This window comes from Larimichthys crocea, chromosome XXII, assembly GCF_000972845.2.
Source record: "Larimichthys crocea isolate SSNF chromosome XXII, L_crocea_2.0, whole genome shotgun sequence".
Classification (NCBI taxonomy): domain Eukaryota; kingdom Metazoa; phylum Chordata; class Actinopteri; family Sciaenidae; genus Larimichthys; species Larimichthys crocea.
Window position 1 is genome coordinate 18,136,727 of NC_040032.1, and position 11,235 is coordinate 18,147,961.

Consider the following 11,235-nt stretch of genomic DNA (forward strand, 5'->3'; position numbering starts at 1 on the left):
GGCCATTCACAGCCAGGCATTGAAAAAAACATCAAAAGTGTGATGTATGTTTGCATGTAGTGTCAAACTGTACTGTCTCCACTTGTTGTAAATTGTTATTAATAACTAGATATACTGATTTTCTATTTCTTTTTAAGAATTTTGCATATTTTACTATAACTTGCTAATATGCTTTGCAACTTGCTAAAATAAACGCAATTAACGCGGTTTTGTTTACTTCCGGTGGCGGCTGACCCATAACCTTTTTTGAGCGCTGAATCGTACGTCGTCGACACCGCCATTTTAGATGCGGCAAAGTAGAGCTTTGCATCGCTTTTCTGTTGTTTTTTTCATTTCCTTCTATCAGGATGATCCAGGGTATCCTGCTAAAAGAGATAAGGAAAGATATTTGTGAATGTTATATATGTGTATGTCTTCATGTATCAGTTCTCTCCTACTCCACCACACACTACTACACCTACCACTTACTTGTCTCTCAAGCTAGCATCGGCCAACAAACAGCCCAAACACATTAACATAAAAGAAAAGAGAAATCAAATAAAATTACATTATCAATCTTAAAACACATTGACAGACATTGTACATCATATAAACCTGAATAGAAAGGCAACTACCATGTGGACCACATGCAGAATTCAGGTTATTTTTAAAACAATGAGACTTTCCTCTGTATCCCTGTTGGAACTTAACTAAACATGTGACCAGTTAGTCTATACATTAACCTAAACTAAAATCTTATAAATTAAATATATTTGTCTGTCAGTCATCTTTGGTCGTTCACACCAGCCCTCAGATGGCTTTAACAACTCAGATGACAGTCGTCACACCAGCAATAAGCACTAGGGATACCAGGTGCAAATAGCCTGGTCAGCAATCCTGCCTAGGCTAAATACCCTGGATCTCCCCACCACGTTGTCAGAACTGAATGAGGGGTGAAACTTCTTCACAGAGCTTCAACCCAAGACCAGTTGCCACAAATGTAAACCGTTTTATAAAAAATTAAACGGAAATATTTTGATAATTTGATGTAGGTTCATCCATGTTTCCATTTAAATCTGTTTTTTATGATATGACATTGATATGATATGAGTGATTGTGTAAATGTTTCATAAATATTAGTGTTAAAGCATTTTAAAGAAAGAAACATTTATGGTTTACAGTTTGTCTGGTGAATTTATTCAATATCATGAAGACATATATATTCTAGAGAAATTATGGTAAAATAAATGAAAATATTTATTAAAGATTAAAATAAAACATAACTGGTCAGTCCCTAAAAGCTGGTCTGAAAAAACAACACTATTCTCCCTGAGCTGAACAACAGAAAGGATATGCAACATGTACATGAGGTACTAAAAACTTTACAAAAACGAAGCATAATATACATAAAGAAGTACATGTATACAATACTCTGGTACACATACAAGATCATTTGCTGCCACCTTCTTTAGTGACTCACGATAGTTTGTTTCATATCAACTACGAAAGCTGTTAAGATTTTGACGGAAGAGGCTTGTCAAACAATACTGGTATTTCTGTAGAGGAACAGATGGAGATCAACAACAGCCCAACATCCAGGCTGACCTGCTGCCCAAGAAGACCGAGAAGGTTGCCAAGAAGTAAATCCCGAATCCGACTGCATTTGAAACCCAAAGGCTCTTTTAAGAGCCACCCACACTCACTAAAAGCTGAGCTGTTTCTTGAATTCAACTTGGTCCACAGTCAATAACTGAACTATACTTAAGTCCCCAACATCCATGTTCTTAATTTAGAAATACGGGTTTGGCGGTTAAACATTATCCGGGATCAAATCTGAAATCCAAAGGCTCTTTTAAGAGGCACCCACTTATCTAAAGGAGTGTAATCCGCACACAGACGAATCAAGTCCATAACAATGAAAACTATGAAACTTTGTGTACATGGTGTCAAAGAATTTATGTTTAAACTACTAGGTGCAAATCCAAGAACACTTCCATGCAGAAGCGAATAATACAACTAACGCCATGTTGTTGTATATTTTACCTTATAACAATATATAATTTAATATGTGATTATGTAATGTAAATATGTAAATAAAGTTGATCTCATACATGTTTGTGGCAGTTTTTGGCGGGTTAGTGTCTGCGCAGTATGGTCTACAAAAAACAGCCAATCGTGTGCGAGTAACAGCACACTCAGATTTGCATACAGACCATATAAATGAAGTGTTTTAGGAGCGTTAAATTTATCTGTTTCTGAAAACTCATTCGAGAGAATCATGCCAGGAGAACCAGGAAAAGCACCCAAGAAGGGCTCTAAGAAAGCCGTTTCTAAAGCCACCAAGACCGGCAAGAAGAGGAGAAAGACCAGGAAGGAGAGCTATGCCATCTACGTGTACAAAGTCCTCAAGCAGGTCCACCCAGACACCGGTATCTCATCCAAGGCTATGGGGATCATGAACTCTTTCGTGAGCGACATCTTCGAGCGTATCGCCGGTGAGGCCTCCCGTCTGGCTCACTACAACAAGCGCTCCACCATCACCTCCAGGGAGATCCAGACCGCTGTCCGCCTGCTCCTTCCCGGCGAGCTGGCTAAACACGCCGTGTCTGAGGGCACCAAGGCTGTCACCAAGTACACCAGCTCCAAGTAAACCCTGTCCCTGTCAACAAAATAAAGGTCCTTTTCAGGACCACACAACTTCAACTAAGAGCTAACTTCCACATTGAGTGTAGTGCATATAAAATATCTATCACTTTGTCCTCCATGCACTCCCAGATACACAAAAGATGCAACAGAAATTTAATGGCATCTAAATGTGTTTTTAAAGTATCTGTAGTCACAGCACATCTAGATTTCTGTAGCTTAATCAACAATATTAATCTCCTGAAATGTGACTTTGTTGCAGTATTGTGAAGATGAGTCCTATTGCTCCTAAAGAGGACTGACACTTTCTGCTCTACAGCATCTATCAAAATATGGTTGAGTGAGGTTTCTGAAATTGTGTTAGCAATTGAGGATAAAATTTGCCATTTCACCTCCCAGATCTTGAATTTTAAATCAAGTAATCAAAATCTTAAACTACTTGCTGTACAAAAGTCACGTATTTCATTAAAAATCATTTTACAAGTGACCCCAAACCAATCTACTATAATCTAGAACAGTGCTGACATGTATTTATATAGCACCAAATATTCTCATGAAATGTATATACACAGAGCAGGTTTAGAAAGTCTCTTGTAGGTATTAAATTAATAACTTCGTGGCTAGCAGATGTTGCTGCAACATGTGAGAGTCAAGTCAAAATATTGTTACAAAAATGGGCTGTTCGATTGTAATGTATCACAATATAGCCTCCTGAATTATTGAGCCTGAGTCCACAATATAACATGCTCTCTTGCATAATGTCAAAGTGTTGCAATTTATTTTAGCTCTAATGGTTACACAATGTATTACCACACTTTTGACAGTTCAGACTCATCTATTTTAAATAACAAACTGTTAATATGTTCACTTAGTTGTTATGACAAAAAACAAAAAACAAACAAAAAAAAACGTCCAGAGACTGTGGAGGAGATCTGCAGCACCAATTTTTACCTTCGGTTTCAAAAACAGGTTTGGATTGGACAAAATGTTAATATATAAAGCTAAGCAATGAATTATAAATCATAAAAGGCATAAGCAAACAATGTTATTTCATTAATCTATTATAGAATGCCACTGAATCCTTCATTTTATCCAAAAGGCTTTGTCTATTCAACATCTTTCCTCCAAACAACAAAATGAGAAAACATGTTAACAGTACATTACCAACCAGAGAAGTAGATTCATGTATGAAAGCAAAGTTTATTGTAGTCAGGGATTTAGGGGTATCTATTCGGGACATACTGTAAACAACCTAATACATAACTCATTGTATCCGTGTATTAATTACTATACAGTATAATATTTATTCTTTGTGTAACTGGTGTGTCTGAAAATCCCGCCAAGCGGAAATGTAAAAATCACCAATCACAAGAAACAAAATCAAGCTCTTTCCTGATTGGTGGCTCGTAGCTACGGTCCCTCTATCCAATGAACGAGCAGCAGGGTCACAATATAAGCGCGGTTTCTTTGTTCTACACTTAATTTCTGTCGATAACTCGAAAAATAACCAACCGAAATGTCTGGAAGAGGAAAGGGAGGTGGAAAAGTGAAAGCTAAGGCTAAGAGCCGTTCATCTCGTGCTGGGCTTCAGTTCCCAGTGGGTCGTGTTCATAGGCTGCTCAGGAAGGGAAACTATGCCCAGCGTGTCGGCGCCGGAGCTCCCGTCTACCTGGCTGCAGTGCTCGAGTACTTGACCGCTGAGATCCTGGAGTTGGCCGGCAACGCTGCCCGCGACAACAAGAAGACCAGGATCATCCCCCGTCACTTGCAGCTGGCTGTCCGCAACGACGAGGAGCTCAACAAGCTGCTCGGCGGAGTCACCATCGCTCAGGGTGGTGTGCTGCCCAACATCCAGGCTGTCCTGCTGCCCAAGAAGACCGAGAAGCCCGCCAAGGCCAAGTAAAAGCCTTCACCCGAAACAACACAAAAGGCTCTTTTAAGAGCCACCCACTTCAAACTAAAGGCTAACTCTCTTATACACACTTCTTGACTAGTAAATACTTTTTTTACTATGTCCGTTACACTGCGCTACAATCTCATATACAGCAGGTAATGTACATGATGTACTGAGAACTTTACAAAATTTACAATAACATAATAAACATCCAAAAACACTACATGTATATAATACACTCACACACAAGAATGTGCTGCCGTCTTGTTTAGTGGCTGTCACTATATTTTAATATAGTACACCTTTTTTTTTCTTTCTATAACTTGGAGCATTATCAAAAATACCATTGCTGTTAACTATGAAATTAATTCTGTGTAATGAAATAAGAACCAAGAAACAAATGCTCTGGGCTCTGTAACAGTGCATTAAAAGGATGATCCTCATTAGTCACTGTTTAGTTCTGACATTTTATATGTATAAGCACCACATTTGAAATCATTTTGTTATACATTATTTTACAGGGTAAACCAGACCAATCATTGTGCAGGTGCTAATCTAAGGTCTAAATCCATAGATCATTGACGTCCATATTCTTGGTTTTAAAATAAAAGTTCTTGTTTTAATTATATTTATACATTGTTTATCATAGTAGGCTATATAAAATATGCACAGCATAAGTAGACCTGTACCAGCCACAGAAAGATGAATGTGAGCACTAAACTATTTCTCTATATAATACATAAATTCTAAATATCACTTCATATTTACAAGCTTTGAATTAACTGCATAACAGTCATGTAACCAATAAGATTGTTATCAGTACAAAAGCATTGCATAAGACCGTTACAAAAAAGGCGGCACAGTTTGGCACCGCCCTGCGATACACATGCCTCTATTACGTCCGCAGAGCGGGTTTAAATAGCGGCTCTCCTACAGGGTTTAGTTATCTCATACAGTCACTTCAACTGTAAGACACGATGTCTGGAAGAGGCAAAGGAGGCAAGGGACTCGGAAAAGGAGGCGCCAAGCGTCACCGTAAAGTTCTCCGTGATAACATCCAGGGTATCACCAAACCCGCTATCCGCCGTCTGGCTCGCCGTGGTGGTGTCAAGCGTATCTCCGGTCTCATCTACGAGGAGACCCGTGGTGTGCTCAAGGTTTTCCTGGAGAACGTCATCCGTGATGCCGTCACCTACACCGAGCACGCCAAGAGGAAGACCGTCACCGCCATGGACGTGGTCTACGCTCTGAAGAGACAAGGCCGCACTCTGTACGGCTTCGGAGGTTAAACCTGATCCTGACTCCCATCTGAAATCCAAAGGCTCTTTTAAGAGCCACCCACTTCATCTGAAAGCTTTAATCCTTATAATTTTCCATAAAACTAATTTCTAGTGTATATAATGTAACTTCTATAAAACGATAAAACTTTTTTGATACATTCAAGTACTGACTTGCAGCGATGGTAAGCTTTTGTGAAGCACTGAACCACTTGAGCCAATTGTTTCGAAAATGGGTTCAATACTCGGAAGCTTCAGTTATGGTGACCTCTCCTGGTGAAGTGCCAGGCTGCAGTCAAATTAGGCTAGTTGGACAGGAAGTTTTTTTTTTTTTTTTTTTTTTAAATTACACACGTACACTGATTGTCCTATTCACAAATAAAGATACATGAGACAAATGTGTTATTGAGGACAGTGATGGGAAAATATAACAGGTTTAGGTGGTAAACCTATGACATAGGTGTGCTTGTGTAACTATGGCAGAGGGTGATTATGTAGGATGGGGGGCAGTTTTTTATTGAGATACATTATTTTTTTCAACACTTTGGATTGAGTCGGTTTCTTTTTGTGCTGACAATTTCTCCATATTTTGAAAACACTCGTTCACATGGAATTGATGACGCAGGTGTGCATACAAATTGTTATAAAGTATTGAAGGCGGCACTCAAATTCAAAACTGTCTCAACCTGTCAGAATTGAGACGAGGCAGTGCCATTCATTCACCTGATTCATTCTGGCAACGAAGCAGTTTCTGCTTCGGACGTCACATTTCACGTGTTTTTTTTTTCGCACCAAAGCAAGCTTTGAAGCAGTGCTTCTGTGGAAGTGTAGTCCAGGGTTTGAAGCATGTATCGAAGCTTCAGTATCGCGCTGCCATCACTACTGACTTGTGTGGTGTAGCCATTGTGGGTGAATTCAGAAGTGTTGAATCATGCTTTCATTTGCTGGCTTGTATTTATAAACCCAACATGTAATATTAACACTAATGTTAATTCTCTAATTTTAAATAAGTTATCACTAAGCAGTTTAGTGTACTAGAAATGTCAATACAAACAGCCAGAATGCTGTAGCAGGGAATCTTTTGAGAAACTTTATTGAAATATTGCGAATTTACAGATGGAAACGGCATATAATACAAAGATGCAAGTACATATATATGTACTTGCATCTTTGTATTCAGTGCTGTATGTTGTGTATATATACAAAGCACCTAGTGCCTAAATGCAAAAAAAGTGCAATATAATTACTCCAAGTTAACCTTTTAATGGGTGAATTTAGACTGATTATTATTCCAGAAGATTCAAGAATGAGTCATAATTAGTGGTAACATAATATCACCTTCCAATGCACTGTTACAGAGCAGAAAGAGTGTTTGGTCCTTTCCATGATACAAAGGTTTTACTTTCACAATAAATTATTTTAGTAAATTAAGTTAGTAATGAACAGTATTATCAATGAAAAAAAAAGTCTCCTGACAAAAAAAAACTATTGCCAATTGATAATTACTATTGTAATTTATAAATTACAAAAAACAAGATTACATTTTTGTATTTATTAATTACTGAGAGTGACATAGTATATGAACAGATCACCACAGAACTCATGTTAACATTGAACTGAATTCCTTGAACTAAAGTAGTCGCTGCTGCACGGCTGATCACAGCAACTACTGACAATCTGTATCGAGCTGTCTCATGATAATACTGTCTTCAGTATGCATAACTGAAATGTGTTGGTTTATAATGTAAACTTTAGTCTATGTGTGATTTACTGGTTTTCTATATTCATATTTGGATCTGTGATATCAATCTGTGTTTACTTAGTTAATTTAGTTTGTTTGTTTTTCCTAAATGACCCATTAGTTTATACAAGCAGAAAACATTAGTCCATGAATCTATTAGTAAGATAAGAGTAAGAGTAAACATTCCTTCTGCTGACAAGTTAACCTTTAATTATTAAACAGTATTTCTTGAAGTGTTCTTGCTGATCCTGTTTTAATACTTAACAATGCACTTATATGTCTTCCTCCCACTCTAATGCAAACAATACTGCACAAAATTTAGCAACATACACACAAACTTTAATGTACTCTATAATTCCTGTCCCTATAACTTTAATACTGCTTGACTTGGTCCCTCTTCCTTTCTTTAATTCCGCATTGAGAATGAGCCGTGCACAATAACAAAGACACTCTTGTTTTCTGTACTAATATAAAGGTCAAACAACGCCACAGTGGCGCACATGCGCACGGTCACTTACAACAACAACCAATCGTATGCGAGTGACAACACACTCAGATTTGCATACAGCAGATATAAATAAAGCACTTCGGCGGTAGATTATTTATCTGTTACAGATAAAAGCATCATGCCAGCTGATCAAGTGAAAGCGCCCAAGAAGGGCTCCAAGAAAGCCGTCTCAAAGGCCACCAAGAGCGGCAAGAAGAGGAGAAGGACAAGGAAGGAGAGCTATGCCATCTACGTGTACAAGGTCCTCAAGCAGGTCCACCCCGATACCGGTATCTCATCCAAGGCTATGGGGATCATGAACTCCTTCGTGAGCGACATCTTTGAGCGTATCGCCGGTGAGGCCTCCCGTCTGGCTCACTACAACAAGCGCTCCACCATCACCTCCAGGGAGATCCAGACTGCCGTCCGCCTGCTCCTTCCCGGTGAGCTGGCTAAGCACGCCGTGTCTGAGGGCACCAAGGCTGTCACAAAGTACACCAGCTCAAAGTAAACCTCATGACAACCACCATCAACCCAAAGGTCCTTTTCAGGACCACACACTCCATCAACTAAGAGCGATTTTTCTAAATTTGTTGTGATCAGATAACTGGCATTATCTGAGTAACATTACTTGTTTACTCTTCAAGCTTTTTTTGTGTGTGCCTTACATGATGCATCAAAGGCCATCCGTGATAGTATTTCAGTTTGTTTTTTTTTGCTTGCAACAGCTTTAACCCAATGACCAAGTATTAACCTACATTACATACAACTATTGGCAGTTAAAGAGAACTCCATTCAGCTAGACGGCATTTGGTTTGACCAACAAGCAATGACACAATACAGCTAGTTGTTGTTGGTCGGGACTCAGCCCCAACAAAAAGATATTGGAAGCCTGTTAAACTGGCCTTACTGCTTTCAGAGGTTGTGCTCTGGCTATGTTCAGTTTTAGATGGCAAACAACATTCTGTTTTACTTTCAATAGTTACATTACAGTAGATGGTGTAGGGGTCGTTAATTACTTGTTTGACTTAAAAGCAGAAACATACATGTTATGTAGAAGTATGTACAATTCTGTAGCGTTTTATCTGCTATTAATGTGTGAATAGGTTGTAACTTATTTTAAAATAAAAATAATATTAATTAAAATATAGGGTTGCTTATGTTGTCTTGGCTGGATAAAGTCAGTTAACTCAGGCTGATCTGGCTGTAAATAGACTGTTATTTGGCTGGTTAACTTTAGGTAATATAAAATATTCAGAATAAAAATTTCAATAAATAAAGACAAACAGGAAGTGTTAAGATACAAAAACTAGCTGTCATACAGGCAGAAAATGTGAATTGTATACGTTGGTTTGTGTATAAAGTACAGCATATATAACAAATCATTTTCTTTTTTTAAATATAAACTTTCATAATTTAATTCGATCAAGTTTATGGGACAAATTTCCCTGTCCATGACTATTTTCTCTCTTTGTTCTCAAACAGCAGCTGTGGTTGATCAGTTTGAATTTGTTTTGTCCAATAGCTGACAAGCAACAGCGCGCGCCCCTCTCGACCTGGACCAATCAGCGCTGATGTGGCCCCGGCAGTTCCTTTATAAGCCTGCTATTCGCAGGCTGTCAGTATTCTATCTTTATCTGTGAAGACAGTTAAACAAGAAAATGGCAAGAACCAAGCAGACAGCCCGTAAATCCACTGGAGGAAAGGCTCCCAGGAAGCAGCTGGCCACCAAGGCTGCCCGTAAGAGCGCCCCAGCCACAGGCGGAGTGAAGAAGCCCCATCGTTACAGGCCCGGTACCGTGGCTCTCAGGGAGATCCGTCGTTACCAGAAATCCACTGAGCTGCTGATCCGCAAGCTGCCCTTCCAGCGCCTGGTCAGGGAGATCGCTCAGGACTTCAAGACCGACCTGCGCTTTCAGAGCTCCGCCGTCATGGCTCTGCAGGAGTCAAGCGAGGCTTACCTGGTCGGCCTCTTCGAGGACACCAACCTGTGCGCCATCCACGCCAAGAGGGTCACCATCATGCCCAAAGACATCCAGCTGGCCCGCCGTATCCGTGGCGAGAGGGCTTAAACTGACCTGAACCCCAACGACACACAACGGCTCTTTTAAGAGCCACATATATACTCAGGAGCAACAAGTTTCTGTGTAATACGAACATGACTTATCACATGTGTCACAATGAAATGAGCCGTTATTCTGCATCCAAGCCTTATGTGGTCAAATACTGAATTAGCCAAAGCACCCTTAAAAATACATGATCTTACCACAGTTACCATATTGCACTGCATGGGTAAACTAACGTTAAATATAGTAAAATTATAACTAAACAAATTCTGCACTGGCAGAACATTTCATAACAGATTAGTTACTTGGATAACTAATGCATTTATTGCAGCTCATTAGTATGCTACAAATCACGGGAAACACTGAATTATCAATGAGGCAAATTCTCTTGTGTACACATGAGTGTTAACTTAGTGTAATGTCTTATATTAAACTATAGTGGCAGCGTGTTCTTGGATGTTTGTTTTTGTAAAGTTCTCAGTACATCACCTGCTGTATATGAGATTGTAGCGCAGTGTAACGGACATAGTAAAAAAAAAAAGTATTTACTAGTCAAGACGTGTGTATAAGAGAGTTAGCCTTTAGTTTGAAGTGGGTGGCTCTTAAAAGAGCCTTTTGTGTTGTTTCGGGTGAAGGCTTTTACTTGGCCTTGGCGGGCTTCTCGGTCTTCTTGGGCAGCAGGACAGCCTGGATGTTGGGCAGCACACCACCCTGAGCGATGGTGACTCCGCCGAGCAGCTTGTTGAGCTCCTCGTCGTTGCGGACAGCCAGCTGCAAGTGACGGGGGATGATCCTGGTCTTCTTGTTGTCGCGGGCAGCGTTGCCGGCCAACTCCAGGATCTCAGCGGTCAAGTACTCGAGCACTGCAGCCAGGTAGACGGGAGCGCCGGCGCCGACACGCTGGGCATAGTTTCCCTTCCTGAGCAGCCTATGAACACGACCCACTGGGAACTGAAGCCCAGCACGAGATGAACGGCTCTTGGCCTTAGCCTTAACTTTGCCTCCTTTACCACGTCCAGACATTTTGTTATCAACGTAGTTGACGAGTTACTCGAAAGTATGCTGGAAACCGCTTCTACCCGGGTTTATATGCCTACACAGCTGCTATTTCATTGGCCTGTTTGAGCGTAACTATAAGCGTCCAATCA

The 11,235-nt window shown here is 40.0% G+C and overlaps 6 protein-coding genes across 6 annotated transcripts; 5 read left to right on the forward strand and 1 right to left on the reverse strand.

Moving 5' to 3' along the window:
- The first annotated feature begins 2,241 nt into the window (after window positions 1-2,241).
- LOC113744395 (histone H2B 3-like) lies at window positions 2,242-2,671 on the forward strand. The gene has a single exon (XM_027273805.1). It carries the CDS (start codon window positions 2,258-2,260, stop codon window positions 2,627-2,629), a length of 372 nt encoding a protein of 123 aa, XP_027129606.1. The 5' UTR covers window positions 2,242-2,257; the 3' UTR covers window positions 2,630-2,671.
- A 1,153-nt stretch (window positions 2,672-3,824) lies between these two features.
- Window positions 3,825-4,604, forward strand: LOC113744394 (histone H2A-like). The gene has a single exon (XM_027273804.1). The coding sequence runs from the start codon at window positions 4,139-4,141 to the stop codon at window positions 4,523-4,525; it is 387 nt and encodes a 128-aa protein (XP_027129605.1). The 5' UTR covers window positions 3,825-4,138; the 3' UTR covers window positions 4,526-4,604.
- Window positions 4,605-5,454: 850 nt separating this feature from the next.
- Window positions 5,455-5,855, forward strand: LOC113743998 (histone H4). The gene has a single exon (XM_027273806.1). The coding sequence runs from the start codon at window positions 5,494-5,496 to the stop codon at window positions 5,803-5,805; it is 312 nt and encodes a 103-aa protein (XP_027129607.1). The 5' UTR covers window positions 5,455-5,493; the 3' UTR covers window positions 5,806-5,855.
- A 2,271-nt stretch (window positions 5,856-8,126) lies between these two features.
- On the forward strand, window positions 8,127-8,601 carry LOC104935308 (histone H2B 1/2). Its single transcript, XM_010751129.3, has one exon. It carries the CDS (start codon window positions 8,161-8,163, stop codon window positions 8,530-8,532), a length of 372 nt encoding a protein of 123 aa, XP_010749431.1. The 5' UTR covers window positions 8,127-8,160; the 3' UTR covers window positions 8,533-8,601.
- A 1,028-nt stretch (window positions 8,602-9,629) lies between these two features.
- LOC104935309 (histone H3-like) lies at window positions 9,630-10,563 on the forward strand. The gene has a single exon (XM_027273803.1). The coding sequence runs from the start codon at window positions 9,683-9,685 to the stop codon at window positions 10,091-10,093; it is 411 nt and encodes a 136-aa protein (XP_027129604.1). The 5' UTR covers window positions 9,630-9,682; the 3' UTR covers window positions 10,094-10,563.
- An 84-nt stretch (window positions 10,564-10,647) lies between these two features.
- LOC104935310 (histone H2A) lies at window positions 10,648-11,149 on the reverse strand. The gene has a single exon (XM_010751130.3). It carries the CDS (start codon window positions 11,108-11,110, stop codon window positions 10,727-10,729), a length of 384 nt encoding a protein of 127 aa, XP_010749432.1. The 5' UTR covers window positions 11,111-11,149; the 3' UTR covers window positions 10,648-10,726.
- Window positions 11,150-11,235: the final 86 nt, after the last annotated feature.

Bases quoted from the DNA above. Each gene is read 5' to 3' on its own strand.
- LOC104935308 (XM_010751129.3), top strand. From the start codon at position 8,161: ATGCCAGCTGATCAAGTGAAAGCGCCCAAGAAGGGCTCCAAGAAAGCC.
- LOC104935309 (XM_027273803.1), top strand. From the start codon at position 9,683: ATGGCAAGAACCAAGCAGACAGCCCGTAAATCCACTGGAGGAAAGGCT.
- LOC113744395 (XM_027273805.1), top strand. From the start codon at position 2,258: ATGCCAGGAGAACCAGGAAAAGCACCCAAGAAGGGCTCTAAGAAAGCC.
- LOC113743998 (XM_027273806.1), top strand. From the start codon at position 5,494: ATGTCTGGAAGAGGCAAAGGAGGCAAGGGACTCGGAAAAGGAGGCGCC.
- LOC104935310 (XM_010751130.3), bottom strand. From the start codon at position 11,110: ATGTCTGGACGTGGTAAAGGAGGCAAAGTTAAGGCTAAGGCCAAGAGC.
- LOC113744394 (XM_027273804.1), top strand. From the start codon at position 4,139: ATGTCTGGAAGAGGAAAGGGAGGTGGAAAAGTGAAAGCTAAGGCTAAG.